The 15,737-nt window shown below is 38.2% G+C and overlaps 1 protein-coding gene across 3 annotated transcripts in view; it reads left to right on the forward strand.

The window, feature by feature from the left end:
* mib1 (mind bomb 1) overlaps positions 1 to 15,737 on the forward strand; it is a 915,263-nt gene that overhangs the window by 17,991 nt on the left and 881,535 nt on the right. For all 3 annotated transcript variants that reach the window (XM_067107608.1, XM_067107609.1, XM_067107607.1), the window contains exons 7-12: positions 1,687 to 1,861; positions 3,143 to 3,287; positions 3,927 to 4,027; positions 4,194 to 4,334; positions 4,862 to 5,059; positions 5,269 to 5,420. In XM_067107608.1, the coding sequence (XP_066963709.1) occupies positions 1,687 to 1,861; positions 3,143 to 3,287; positions 3,927 to 4,027; positions 4,194 to 4,334; positions 4,862 to 5,059; positions 5,269 to 5,420 (912 nt within the window). The remainder of the gene's footprint in view (positions 1 to 1,686; positions 1,862 to 3,142; positions 3,288 to 3,926; positions 4,028 to 4,193; positions 4,335 to 4,861; positions 5,060 to 5,268; positions 5,421 to 15,737) is intronic.

The following is a 15,737-nucleotide window of genomic DNA, read 5'->3' on the forward strand; positions in this document are numbered from 1 at the left end:
TCTTTGGAGTTGATATGAACATCAAAACATTTAATGAGTAGTTGTGCTTGTGAGGCAGAAACTCGGGAATGTAAAGTAGCTGTTTAAGGTATGGATTCAAAACTTACAGTCAATATCACATGTACCTAAGACCCATAAGGGGAAATAGAGAGTTGAAAGACTTTATCTCCCAAGGGTATTTCTGGAAGTGGCTTAAAGCAGCATGAGGCAGATCTCTCCAAAGAGAGGCTAATAAATCTTGAGAATTACTGTGTAGAGAATGCTCTGACGGAAGAAGATGACAAGGAAAACCACTAAGCTGGAAACCTCTCCCAAAGAGGGTATAATTTCCCACACAGTTAGTACGGGAAATTAGAACCACTCTAATGATCTGAGTATTACGTGCATAAAATGAAATCTCATGAATGTCCTGGGCACTTCTCATACTTGCTATGAAAAGGGCGAGTCAGCATCAGGATTGTAGAAGCATCTGACCCTTGAATAAGTGGAGATACCAGTGCATAATTTTAAAGGCATATGAGAAAGTCATATAAGCAGTGTCATTGTACCAGAAACAGGAATGCAAAGGGCACAGTAGTTGGTTCAGGAAGGTTAGAACTCTTGCCTTGAAGTAGGATGAAATACTAGCATATTGCACCAACTTTTTATATTCTCTACGATCTGTGAGAGTTTGAGGAGAAACTATAGCTCATCTTGAAGATACCAGAGGACTGTATCCAATATTGGAAGCCCAGTGAGTTCAGTGTCCAAATTGAGGTTAAGAAGGTTATTAAACCCTTCATATGAAACAGTGCAAACACTGCAGAGTTGAAAACTTGAGAAGGCATTGGTAGTAATATACTCTTTGGGAATGAGGTGCCATGTCAAAAACAAGTCTGGTAGCTACAAGGAAAAGTGGTGTAAGGAATCATTTCCTTCATGTCAGTTACCCAGTCAGAAGATAACTTGAATGTAGTTCTGTTTGTCTTCACCTTAGAGTAAACCTTTGAGGAATCACACGGAAACTCAAGTGTGAAGGGTCACTAATTTCAGATACATGTAGATTCTTATAGAAAGAATTTTTACAATTCCAGATTCTTGTAAGAAGAGATACTGGCTACAATTCTGGACTTGTAAGGATGAAGGAATGTTTTTTGGTAAACGATCTTTTATTCTTTTGGGAGAACAAGAATTAAGATAAAAATTTACTATCCTGGCCTTTTCATCTTCATTATCATTTTTTGATGCCATCCTTATGATTATTAGTGCAGTACTGAGTTTTGGAAAATGATTATGATATGAATAAAAGTTGATTACTCCTTAACCCTTTGAGATTTTTATGATTTCTGGCAATCCTTGAGATCGTAGTGACTGAAAAGGACATTGTTCATAAAAAGTTCTTAGCCAACTTCAACTGATCATTTTCACTTGTTTTCCAGTTTTAAGCACCGCAATGAATTTCAAATATCCAGGTTCAAAATAACATTGTAACCAGCAGCATACTGAAAAAACTAATTTACAGCCAGTTGTAAAAGAAAATTATTTCCATGTCCGCAAGTGGTCTGAGGATGACTTGCCAAAGATGAAATTTAGTGATGAATCTCCCCCCACCCAAGAAAGTCAAATGGTTAATGTGCCTTTCTCTGTCACTGATATACATTTGTTTTCATGTCTCTGGCATACTTCAAGTGAACTTTTTCTTTCCAGATGGACTTTTAACCCAGCTGTTCTTACAAAGGTTGGTGGAGGTGTTGTGATGAGCAACGAAAGTAGTACCAGCCAACAATTCAGTGTTGGTGACCTTGTGCAAATTTGTGCAGACTTAGAACGTATTAAAATTCTTCAGAGAGGACATGGTGAATGGGCAGAGGCTATGGTCCCGGTTAGTATATATTATTATTTAGATTTTCATTAATTCTTCTGATAATGTTAGTAAATTCTACATACTGTGAAGATGATGTGTAGTTGTAAATATTATTTATAATAAAAATCAACTTTGTCATTTTGGCTCTCTCCTATATTGATGTGATATGTTTAGTTAGTTACCTTGATGCCTGAATATAGTGAGGTGGCTGAGTCTGGGTAGGTGATTTTGTATGATATATTTGTTATCCCTATTTTATTCTGTATTTTTACATACAGTATTGTACAGTATATTTTATTATTTAACTTTCACTGTCAGTCTCCATTTTTATGGTTCTTAACCTTATATACTTTGAATACACTATATTGACAGGGTATGGTTAATAATATGGTAGGGAAGATAGAGCAGTGCTAAAGTTTAACCCAGTAACCTTGCTTTAAGTCCAGGTGTGCATTATTCATGATTTCCTTGACTATTTTAATCATGTGCATAATTCTGACATACTGTATAGTGCTTTTTAATAATTGTAACTAATGTATTTTGTGCAAATTTAAAATCCTCAAAATTGAGAATATGTCCAAAACAATAGACAGGAGAAGTTGAGAGTTACTGGTGTCATTTGGCCAGAGGACAGCAGTCACTGTTGATGTCATGCATATCCCAGGTATCAGATTAGGTGGCATTTTCTTTCAACAGGTGAGACCACACTGAAGGATAGCTCCACCATTTTTTTGATGCTGGAGCTATCCTTCTGTCAAGTCCAGTGTCTAAAATGTGGTGCAGTGGTCTTTGTAGCTTACATTGGTTTCAGCAGACAAGGAATCCTTTTCTTCGAAATGAGTTTGTGAGCACACCGGAATCACTTCCGAGTTAAAGGAACTCGTGTGCTATGGAGTTTGGACCTCCACACCTGGTACACCTTCTTAAACATTGGTAGATTAATGTTTGGGTGCTCAATTCTTGAGGCTATGAACAGAGATTACCTCACCCTGGTCTCGACTTCTGGAATTGCAGATTTGAGTTATTCTGTATCGCATAGATCTGTCTCTGTGAAATTGTAGAGCAAGAGCAGTACCTTGTGTCTTCCAGAGTGTTGTGATAGATGTGCCATGATTCAGGAGGGGGGCATATCTAAATATTTGAAGAATTTGATGCTACTGTATACTATATTTATTCTCCCCTCTTGGACATTTGATAGAAACATTTGATGCAATGCCATTCTAATTATTATAATGATACCTATATCTTCATTGTTCCTAAACACATACTTAACTGCATTAAATTTCTCCCCTGGTTTAGACCTTAGGTAAAATTGGACGTGTGCAGCAAATATATCATGACAACGACCTTAAGGTGGAAGTTTGTGGCACCTCTTGGACTTACAATCCAGCAGCAGTTACCAAAGTTGCCTCAGATGGAGCTGTGCCGGGGGCTGCTAGTGGAGGTAAGTTGCATATTTATTAAACTGTTGAAATATTACAGAATGTTGCTGGGACTTTGATATGAAATGAACCATTGTGAATGAACTATTGTGTAGCTGAAGACTATTAGATGGTTATGCTGCTGTATAACAACGGTGTGATGATTTCAGTTAATAAAGAGTCCATCATTTCAAAATTTTTCTCCTCCCAACAAGTAGTTTTGTAATATTTAAGTGACAAAAGACACAACAGCACCATTGTTGAATTGTCGTGAATAAGATAGAAATTCTTAGTACTATATAACAAATTACGTAACATTTTCCATAATGCAAGTTTTGCCTTGTTCAGTTTGTTTATGCTAGAATTAATATATGTACAATATAAACTGTAAACAGATTTCAAGATTCCTGATTCAAAATTATGCATTATGTTGCTGTAAGTGGCATGTCCGCTTAGTTTTGATTTGCATTTTTAGTGTCAGCCACATTCTTCATTTCATTATTGTGTACTTCATGATTTGGTTCTCTGCGGTTTGTATATTTTGACATGTAGAAAGTATTTAATTGTGCCCATTTTGTTTTTGTATATTTAATATATTAAGTTGTTCTACGGCGTTGCATTAAGAGTATCCAAATGCTGTACCATATCAATTATCCTAACAGAGAGATTGAGTGCTCTGCTGAAGAAGATATTTGAAGCTCACGTCTCGGGTGATTTAAACGAAGAATTAGTGAAGGCTGCAGCTACCGGTGATGCACAAAAGGTATGTAATTGTATGACAAGTACCTGGTACTTTTGTAAATTAAACTGTGAACCAGAAATATTGTTTATGAGTAGAGTATAATGCTCTGTATATTTGATTCGTACTAGCACTGCAGTGTTTTGCAGGGTAGATAGATACAGTAACCAAGTTTATGTTTTTCCCTAAGGTGGATGAAATTCTGAAAAAAGGAGACGTGGATGTCAATGGAGTATTTGCTGGTCATACAGCCTTGCAAGCTGCCAGTCAGAATGGACATTTGGAAGTTATTCACATCTTGCTTCGATACAGTGCTCAAGTAGAAAAAGAGGTACAGTAATTGACTTGTTTTGTGGTACTAAAGCGTAATTAGTATTATTGAATATTTTTGTGGGTTATTTGTAATACATACTTCATTATGTGAGAACAATCACCTATAATAATGATTCCTGATTGTTCACGTGCTTGATTATATAGAAATGGCAAGAGCGAGTGATACAGGTATTTTTCTTTTTACCTTGTGGTTTCCATGACGAAATGTCTGACAGCTGTGATAGGAAAGTTGTAAGAATGTTTTTGGTTTACTGTACAATGAGCAAAGATGAAAACCTTGATTGAAATTTAGGGATTTCTAGTGAACAATAGTTTTATTGCTTAAATTACTGTAATTGGATGTGGTAATTTGTATGCTGTATCATCATAATGGTAAACGGTTTTTTATTTTAATATTGACTGTAAGAATAGAAACGTCATCAATAAACATTTTAAAGGTGCTACATTTTAATCTTTAAAAGTTACTTTATTGCTTGGGTTAGCAGTTTAAATCTGTACTTACAGTCAGTTTTTTTTTTCTTTCAGGATAAAGATGGAGACCGAGCCATCCACCATGCCGCTTATGGTGATGAGCCAGGTGTAGTTCAAATATTAGCAAGTGCTGGAGCAGATCTGAATGCCCGTAGCAAACGAAGGCAAACTCCACTCCATGTTGCAGTTAATAAAGGGCATGTGGGAGTTGTCAAAATTCTGCTTGAACTTGGAGGTCACCCAAGTCTCCAGGTATTGACATTGCTTAGAACATGTTGGAATCAGCATTATATGTTTTCTTTAATTGTTAAAGTGCAAAGTAGAATTTAGATAGATTATTTTTTTGGCATTTTCATACTGCTAATATAATTCTGTACTCATCATCTTAGAATTATTCTCTGTACCTCACTAGTGAAATTGGTATGTAAGAAAGTTGTAATACAAAGTATGTTTCTTTTTAGGACCATGAAGGTGACACTCCACTTCATGATGCAATTTCAAAGAAACGCGACGACATCTTAACACTGCTTCTGGACCATGCTGCTGATATCACCTTGACGAACAACAACGGCTTCAACTCCCTTCACCATGCAGCTCTTCGCGGCAATCCAAGGTAAGATTGTGCATAGTGCTGTATGGTACCAAGTTGAGTCGATGTTGTTAAGTTTTGCTTAACCCACCCAGTCCTATGAGAATCAAGCATTTGACTCATTAGCAACTATTTTTTTTTTCTTTTTTCAAAGAATACATTTCTATGATGCTGATATGAGCTTTATTAGTGGTGTGTATCCCTTTGAAGCTGAAATCATCACCCATATTGAGAGTTATTGGGTTAGGACATGAAGGTGCCCCACTTTTTAGAGAATGATTAAGAGCTTTGGGGTCAGGGCATAACATAAAGGTGCCCCACCTTTTAAAGATTATTTAAGAGGTTTGTGTTAGGGCATAACGTAAAGGTGTCCCACCTTTTACGGATTAATTAAGAGTTTTGGGGTTGGGACATAAAAGTATCCCACCTTTTAGAGATTAATTAAGAGTTTTGGGTTTAGGACATGAAGGTACCTCACCTTTTAGAGAATAATTAAGAGCTTTGGTGTTAGGGCATAATGTAAAGGTATCCCACCTTTTAAAGATTAATTAAGAGTTTTGGCATTAGGGCATAACTTAAAGGTGTCCCACCTTTTTAAAGATTAATTAAGAGTTTTGGGTTTAGGACATGAAGTTGCCCCACCTTTTAAAGATTAATTAAGAGTTTTGGGGTTAGGACATGAAGATGCCCCACCTTTTAAAGATTAAGAGTTTTGGGGTTAGGACATGAAGATTCCCCACTTTTAAAGATTAATTAAGAGTTTTGGGGTTAGGACACAAAGGTACCCCACCTTTTAAAGATTAATTAACAGCTTTGAGTTTAGAACATGAAGGTGCCCCACCTTTTAAATATTAAGAGTTTCTGGGTTAGGACATGAAGGTGCCCCACCTTTTAAATATTAAGAGTTTTGGGGTTAGGACATGGAGGTGCCCCACCTTTTAAATATTTAGAGTTTTGGGGTTAGGACATGAAGGTGCCCCACCTTTTAAATATTAAGAGTTTTGGGGTTAGGACATGAAGGTGCCCCACCTTTTAAATATTAAGAGTTTTGGGGTCAGGACATGAAGGTGCCTCACCTTTTAAAGATTGATTAAGAGTTTTGGGGTTAGGACATAAAGATGCCCCACCTTTTAAAGACTTTTCAAGAGGTTGGGGTGAGGACATAAAGGTACCCCACCTCTTCAAGAATAACGAAGAACTTTTGGGGTTAGAACATAACATAAAAGAGGAGTCCTTCTTCCCCCATGTCTTTTAGGAAGGTGTCCTTGTTCCTCCAGGCCTTCTAGGCATGGTGGAGGGTTTTATGTGCAGGATCTAGAAGTAGTGAGAAGGGGGGATCCTGAGTTACGGCTCGTATCCCGGCCCGTGTGATTATATGCAAGCAGAGCCCGATGGCAGGAGAGAGATCGTAATGGTGCCACATATCACTTCCCGAGCAAAATTGGCGAGAACCAGCCAGTCGCACCGGCGTGAATTGAGCGAGAAACGGGTGTGTGGAGAGAGAGAGAGAGAGAGTAAGTATGTATGTGTGTGTTTGTGTGTGTATATGTGTGTTTTAGAGAGAGTGAGAGAGAGTATGTATGTGTGTGTTCGTGTGTGTTTGAAAGAGAGAGAGAGAGAGAGAGAGAGAGAGAGAGAGAATAATCATTCATGTTACGTGCGCATGTTGCACGTGTGTTCGTGTGTGTATATGTGTGTTTTAGAGAGAGTGAGAGAGAGTATGTATGTGTGTGTTCGTGTGTGTTTGAAAGAGAGAGAGAGAGAGAGAGAGAATAATCATCCATGTTACGTGCGCATGTTGCACGTTTGTGTTCGTGTGTGTATATGTGTGTTTTAGAGAGAGTGAGAGAGAGTATGTATGTGTGTGTGTTTGAGAGAGAGAGAGAGAGAGAGAGAGAATAATCATTCATGTTACGTGTGCATGTATGTATGTTCGAATGTAAGTGTGCGTGTTAGGAAGAGAGACTGTGTGTGTTTTCTTTGGTGAGAGAGAGAGAGAGAGAGAGAGAGAGAGAGAGAGAGAGAGGAGAGGAGAGAGAGAGAGAGAGAGAGAGAGAGATTATTCTTGGTGAATGGTTATAAGAGAGGGGGAAATCATTCCTCTTATTATACGAGAGAGAAAAAGCGGTCATATCATCTTTGTATCAGATTTTATGAGACAGAAACGACTTTAGAATTAAGGGGAGGAGAGAGAGAGAGAGAGAGAGAGAGAGAGAGAGAGAGAGAGAGTTCGAAATGAAGAAAGTATAGAAAGATATACGATAATGGCAGGAAAATTTCAAGTTTTCGCCGGGAAGTTTTATAGATGACAGCGCTTTTTGAAAGGACACTTAGAGATAGTAATATTACAAAAAACTATCATCTTTATTGAGAACTGTTATTTAGAAAACTTGAATTTGGATTTTTTTTTTTCATTTGAACTTCATTCTTTATTTAAGACTTTGTGGTGACAAGCCCATCCAAAAAGTGGGAAGAAATCGAGAAGTTTGGAGTACAATATATTTTGATAGTTTCAAATAATAATCATATTCAGGCTAAAGGTAGATTGATGGATTGATGGAGGGTGAATAACCCTCTCTCTCTTGTAGTGGCCGTGAAGAAATATTTGAAAATTCTCAACTTAGGGTTTAATGACATTATTTCATTTTACCCTTAATTATTATGGGATTCTTTTTATTTCTTTTTACCCTTTATTATTTTGGGATTCTTCCTCGTTTTCATCTCATCTTTATCGTCTTTCTTCTCCATCTGTTTATCATGCTTTTATTTGTGGTTCTCGTTTCATCGTATGCGGTAGCTGTCGTTTTGCTGTTATCCATTTTTTATTCTTTCTCCATCTGTTTATCAGGCTTTATTTTTAAGTTTGTTTCTCTGCCTATTCGTACTTGTGTCTATAATTTGTCAGTTCTTCATTGGATGGGTGGGTAGAGCTCTCTGCTAGCACGCTGTTAGCCCAGCGTTCGACTCTCGGACAGGCCAGTGAAGAATTAGAGGAATTTATTTCTGGTGATAGAAATTCATTTCTCGTCATAATGTGGTTCAGATTCCACAATAAGCTGTAGGTTCCATTGCTAGGTAACCAGTTGGTTCCTAGCCACGTAAAGTAAATCTAATCCTTCGGGCCAGCCCTAGGAGAGCTGTTAATCAGCTCATTGGTCTGGTTAAACTAAGAGATAGTTTTATTTCTATTATATTTGTCTTTCCTCCGGCCCCGTTTTCTTTCTCTTCTCCTTCCCGTTTCCCATTTTCTTTCTCTTCTCCTTCCCTTTTCCCATTTTCTTTCTCTTCTCCTTCCCTTTTCCCGTTTTCTTTCTCTTCTTCCATTTTCCCGTTTTCTTTCTCTTCTTCCCTTTTCCCGTTTTCTCTTCTCACTCCTTCCCCTCTGACCCCGTTTCTCTCCTCTCCTCTCCCTCCTCTTCCCCGTTCTCTCTTCTCATTCCTCTTCTCCCTCCCTACCCCCTCCCCTCCCCATCGTCACCCCTCCTCCCCTCCACAACCTACCATTACCTTCTTGCCCGAGTCTAGCTTGTCAGTCCCGTGATGGATCATCATCCCCAGCGCAGGGTCGAGTGGCCGATTGTTATAATGTCTTGAATAAAGCCTGGCCGGGACCACCCCGAAATTTTGCTTGGGCTTCATAATGGAGGCCAAGGGCCACCTTTATTTTTGGTTACAGATTGCTTGCTCCTAGTCGGGATTCGGGGGTTCAGCTCCCTTGTTAGTTAGTTGGCCCTGAACATTTTTCTTCTTGCCGTACCTAAATGACTTGATTATCGTATATTATTATACACACACATACATACATACACACATACACATTATATATATATATGAAATTTTTATCACACCGTGATTTATATACAATCATGAAGCTACAAATGTCGCTTAATGTCAAATTCACGCTACCTCGGGAGTAGCGTGAATTTGATATTAAGCGACATTTGTAACTTCATGATTATATATATATATATATATATATATATATATATATATATATATATATATATATATATATATATATATATATATATATATATATATAGGAAGGTTTTTATGTACGTTAGCCTCGAGATTCTTCATATAGAGTTCAGGAGAGATATTGCCAGGAAAAGTGAGAAAATAGGAAGGGGAATCCAAAAATGATACGATGAAGAGGAGAAAAAATCATAATTGGGAAAGAAAAGACTAAAGAAAGAGAAAGCAATAAGAAAGTTATGTAGTATATCTATTGGGAGGCCAGTAGTTTAACTTTCGTTACAATGCCATCTTTCAAGAAATGTTAAACATCATTTTGATTCCTCAGTAAATATAAAAATAACTTTGAATCCTAAGGGCTTTTGATGGTAGGTTTATTACGGAAAATGTTACCATTTGAGGTTTTCATGAAATTTTTTCTTTTGATAAAATAAGGGGGTATAGTCACGAACTATTCCAGGCTCTGTGGGACGGTCCTCCTTTCCAGATTTCAGTTCATTGTTATTGTTTTATCTATAACAGCTTTTCAAATCCTTTCATAATTCCCTCTCGATGGCAGCTAAAGTTATACAGCAGTCATCCAGTATTTGTAATTTATTTTTTCCTTTTTTAATAATTGAGATCTCATCTTTCTTTATTTCCCTTTACCGCCTCTTACTTCTTCCTAATGAACACCATAATATTCTTTGGAAGGTTGAATTTCAAGTCCGTGGCCCCTTTGGTGGGCTTGTTCCATATGAATAGGGTTCGTCTTCTGAATAATAATGATAGTAATAATAAAATACAAAATCCACATTTACGTAAAGTACTGTATTTACAAATAATAAAATGAATTCCAGGAGCTTTCGAGAGCCTGCTCAGCTCCCTTCTTCAGCTAGAAGATTTTCTAGCTGAAGAAGGGAGCTGAGGCTCTGAAAGCCCTGAATTCTTTAATCTAAATAATAAAATGAATTCAGGGCTTTCGAGCCTGCTCAGCTCCCTTCTTCAGCTAGAAGATTTTCTGGCTGAAGAGGGAGCTGAGCAGGCTCGAAAGCTTCGGAATTCATTTTATTATTTGTAAATACAGTACTTTTACATAAATGTGGATTTTGTATTTTATAAACATATTCACGGGATTGTGAAGAAGATTTGCAATAGTAGTAATAATAATAATTATAATCATCATCATCATCATCATCCAGTATTTTTATTGTTACGGTACACGTGTCAAGAGTGAAATAAAATACCAACAGCGTTTCCTGTCGCATTACAGAACCGTAATCAATACCACTACGATAACGGAATAAAAAGAATGACTCGGCAAAAAACACGACTACTTACGTAAACACTGTGTAAGATTACTCACAGAAAGCTAAATATATTAATCCAAAATATCACTAGCCAAAATGACCGATTGTACTGTTAGGTATAGCTCCTAAGTCAACACTGGAGACCTTCCCAAGGATATTTAAGTACATACAAAAAAGAAAGTTACCAAAGATATACGGTTTATGAATAGGTCAGTCAGTTATTCACTCTGATACTTTGTAATAACATTTCTATACAAGTAAAAAGCATTGAAGCTTTGAAGCTTATGAACACATTACCGTACGCAAACCCATAAAGAAAGTAGACTTGGGCATCACCAGCGGATCGAGGGGGGTGGGGCATCTGGGCACGTGCCCCCCTCCCCCCGTGAAAAATAATGATTAAATAGAATGTTGAAGGTTTAGATAATAACATAGATAAATATAAAAATGGAAAAAAATAAAAAATCGATTAAATATATATATATATATATATATATATATATATATATATATATATATATATATATATATTATACTGGATCCTGAATGAATTGTACGAGACAGTTTGTCATATCATTGAGTGATTGATCTATTCTATAAATGTTTCTCTGCTTTTACCCCCACCCCCCCGGCGTCTGGAATTCTCTCATTGCGTCTGTTTTCGTGATTTCTGTAATTTGCTATTCTGCCAAGAGGCAAATAATTGGCTTCCTTCGGGCCTGCCCACTCTCTCTCTCTCTCTCTCTTTCTCTCTCTCTCTCTCTCTCTCTCTCTCTCTCTTATAAGTTTATTGTATGTTTGTTTATTTGTTTCATTCATAGTTGGGTTAAAGGGGTAAGCCATCCCATCGGCCATTACATTTAAATGAACTAAAAATAGAATTATTATTTCTGTCACCCGTTCCTTTAGAGGCCCCATTCTGTGTGTAACCCACACACCCATCCGTTTCTCTTTTCCAGTAGATTATTATAAGGTTTCATGTCTCTCGTAATTTTCCTTCCTCCACTACGCGTTTCTACGTTCTCCTTCTACTCAAGTAGGAAAAATGTAAATAATTTAAAAATAATTTAAAAGAATTTCTTCTCACTTTATTGTAAATAATTTCCAGATGTCTTCTCACTTCGTTGTAAATCATTTTAAAATGTCTTCACACTTCGTTGTAAATAATTTTAGGATGTCTTCCCACTTCATTGTAAATAATTTTAAGATGTATTCTCACTTCATTGTAAATAATTTTAAAATGTCTTCCCACCGCATTGTAAATAATTTTAGGATGTCTTCTCTTCATTGTAAATAATTTTAAAATTCTTTCACTTAATTGTAAATAATTTTAAAATATCTTCTCACTTCATTTGTAAATAATTTTAAAATGTCTTCTCACTTCATTGTAAATAATTTTAAAATGGTTTCTTCTCACCTCATTATAAATAATTTTATAAGGTCTTCTCACTTCATTGTAAATCATTGTAAAACGTCTTCTCACCTCATTATAAATCATTTTATAATAGTTTCCTAGCTTAATTGCAGCCTCATTCTTCCCCATTACTCATCCATTCGCTCAGAGTAATAATAGAGAAAAATTAATCTCATGAATTATTTCCTTCTCGCTTCATGAGTACCCATTTTTCCCATTTCGAGTCCCCCCCTCCCACTACTCCCCTCCCCTGCATGAGCCTTCCAAGAAGAATTCACCCCCTCCCAGGTCCTTCCAGACTCCAGCCCCCTCCCCTCCCCCATTCTCCCCTCTCCCCACCTTCCCCTCCCAGGTCCTTCCAGACTCCAGCCCCCTTCCCTCCTCCCCATCCCCCTCCCCTCTCCCTCACCTTCCCCTCCCAGGTCCTTCCAGACTCCAGCCCCTTCCATCTCCCCATCCCCTCCCCCTCCCCCACCTTCCCCCTCCCAGGTCCTTCCAGACTCAGCTCCTTCCTCTCCCCCATCCCCTCCCCTCTCCCTCTCCCCTCTCCCCCTCCCCACTGCCCCTCCCCTCCCCTCCCAGGTCCCTTCCAGACTCCAGCCCTCCCCTCTCCCCCTCCCCTCCCCTCCTCTCCCCTCCCCTATCCCCTCACTCCCTCCCCCCCCCTCCCTCCCTCCCCCTCCCCAGACCTCAGCCCCCCATTCTGGAAGTGAAGAAACTTTGGTAATAGTGGCGAATCTTTCCAGCTGCGAGATGAAGCTGAAGCTGGAAGCGGGGCAATCTTTATAAATGGCCGCCGGCATCATCAGCTGAGAATATTGATGCTTAGGCATTTAAAGGGACTCCCGCAGATAATGACTCCCGTCATAAATGGTGCTCGGCTGTGGTGGTGGATGTCCAAGGCTCTCGGGCCGAGGGGGAGGAGGAGGAGGAGGAGGAGGAGGAGGAGGAGGAGAGGAGGAGGAGGAGGAGGAGAGGAGGAGGAGGAGGAGGAGGAGGAGGAGGATTCCAAATTGCTGTTATACTTTCCTCCTGTAGGAGGGGGAGGAGGAGGAGGAGGAGGTTCTCTTTACCTCGAGAGGCTTTGGGTTCTCTTGCCTTTGCTCGTCTCTCTTGGATTTCTTTTTTTCGTGTTTTTTCTTTTATTTATGAAGGATCTCTCTTTTTATCTCTCTCTCTCTCTCTCTCTCTCTCTCTCTCTGGTTCATTTTCATGTCTTTGTTTATTTGTGAAGGAGGGTTATTTGTACTCTCTCTCTCTCTCTCTCTCTCTCTCTCTCTCTCTCTCTCTCTCTCTCTCTCTCTCTCTCTCATGTTTTTTTTATTTTACAAAGAAATGGGACTTTCTCTCTCTCTCTCTCTGGGATTTCATTTTCATGTCTTTGTTTATTCTCTCTCTCTCTCTCGCTGTATGTATTTTGTACGTATAGTCATAAAGCGTGAGAGTGCGTGCAAGGTATTGTAGTTAAACGACGAAAATTGAATCGATCGTTGTTTTCTCTCGTCAGAGCCATTCTTTAATATATATATATATATATATATATATATATATATACTATATATATATATATATATATAGAGAGAGAGAGAGAGAGAGAGAGAGAGAGAGTGCCTCATTTGCCCTATATTCAACCGGCGCCGTTCCCCTTCATTTCATTTCCTAACTATTTCCTTTACGTGCGGCTGTTACTCTTCAGATAATGCATCTCTCTCTCTCTCTCTCTCTCTCTCTCTCTCTCTCTCTCTCTCTCTCTCTCTCTCTTCGTATCAAGTATGAAATTTTTGTTCAGTCTGTACTGTCACAAGCAGCCGTTTTCATTCTCACTCATTATTTCTCTCCTTACTGGAAATTCTGGTCCTTCCCAGATATCTCCGCATTTTACAAGTCATTTTTGTCATTTTCTCCATTTTCCGTCATTTCTCTTCTGGTTCCTTTCTTCCTTTCTAGTTCTTTCCATTCTTAATAATGAAATCATTCATTTCCTTTATGCCGTTTTCCCATGTTAGATGTTTCCTGTCTTTAGTAATCAGTTGTGTCCTTGACCCTCAGTTTATCAATCTGTTACCTTGGGCCATTTTCGTTCCTTAACAGTCATGTCTATTCGGCTATTCTAGTTCTGTGTTTATTTCTAATCGTAAATTGACGTGTCAGTCCTCACCAGTCGTCTTGTCCAAATCAGTAATTTCCATTTTTAAGTTATTTTTTTCAGTACCAGTCACCCCGTAGGTGGATAGTGCCGTCAGTGCATCTCACGTGGTGCACTGTAGGCATTATTTTAGGTCCTTATTTCCATTTTCAACTGTTATTTATTCATGCACCAGTCACCCCCGTAGGGGTGTACTGCCGTCAGTGCATTTCGCTTGGTGCATTGTAGGCATTACTTCAGGTTCTTTGCGGCGTCCCTTCGGCCCCTAGCTGCAACCCCTTCCATTCCTTTTACTGTACCTCCGTTCATATTCTCTTTCTTCCATACGACTTCCCACCCTCTCTAGCAGTTGTTTCATAGTGCAACAATCTAGCAGTTGTTTCATAATGCAACAATCTAGCAGTTGTTTCATAGTGCAACAATCTAGCAGTTGTTTCATAGTGCAACAGTCTAGCAGTTTTTTCATATTGCAACAATCTAGCAGTTGTTTCATAATGCAACAGTCTAGCAGTTGTTTCATAGTGCAACAATCTTGCAGTTGTTTCATAGTGCAACTGCGAGGTTTTCCTCCTGTTACACCTTTCAAACCTTTATGCTCTCAATTTCCGGTTAAGCGCCGAATGATCTCATCACAGGTCCCAGCGCTTGGTCTTTGGCCAAATTACTATTTTCTATTCTGTAAAAACTAAAGGAAAATCTTAATTGAATTCTTTTACGAAAAAATTTGTCCTGTCCAGATCTGGTATTTTGCAGATTTTATCATCATCGCTCACGCATTATCCCGGGCACAAATTCTTCAGTTACGAGGCCCTTTTATTTGTTATTTTTCATCCGGGTCCTCTTCCTGTACTTTCTTGGTAATGCTACGCTCCTTACCCCTTAATCCCTCCCTCCCTCCCTCTCTCCCTCTCGACATGATCCAGTCGCTACCTCCCGCTTTTAATCCCCGCTCATGTTAATCCCTGGGTTAAAATCCCTGGGGATTGTATCTTACCGGAGAAACTGACTGCTGGCTTCGAGTAGTGCGCTTTAAGCCTTTATGTTTTATCTTACAGTTTTTTTGGTGTTTTTTTTATTTTTTATTTTTTGGATGGTATGTTGTTGAAAATATTCGTATATATATATATTCTTAATTTTATGGGAGTTTGGGAGTTGGTTTTTTTTATCCCGTCTTATTTTCTGATTTTTTCTTTTGGATCGTGTGTTGTTGAAAATTTCCGTATCCTAAATTTTCTTAGTTATTATATGGGAGTCTGGGAGGTTTTTTGTTTTGGTTGTTTTTTCTTTTCGGCTTAGTTTTTTCTGTCTTAGATGTTGTTGAAAATCTTCTCATAATAAATTTTCTTAATAATTTTATGGGAGTTTGAGAGTTTTGTTTGTGTTTTTTTTTCTTCCGTCGTATTTTTTTTTCTTTGGATCGTATGTTACTGAAAATCTTCGTATCCGAAATTTTCTGGATAATTATATGGGATTTTTGGAGTTTTTTTAAATGTTTTTTTTTCCTTTCGTCTAAGTTT

Source organism: Macrobrachium rosenbergii, chromosome 8 (genome assembly GCF_040412425.1).
Source record: "Macrobrachium rosenbergii isolate ZJJX-2024 chromosome 8, ASM4041242v1, whole genome shotgun sequence".
NCBI classification, from domain to species: Eukaryota; Metazoa; Arthropoda; class Malacostraca; order Decapoda; family Palaemonidae; genus Macrobrachium; species Macrobrachium rosenbergii.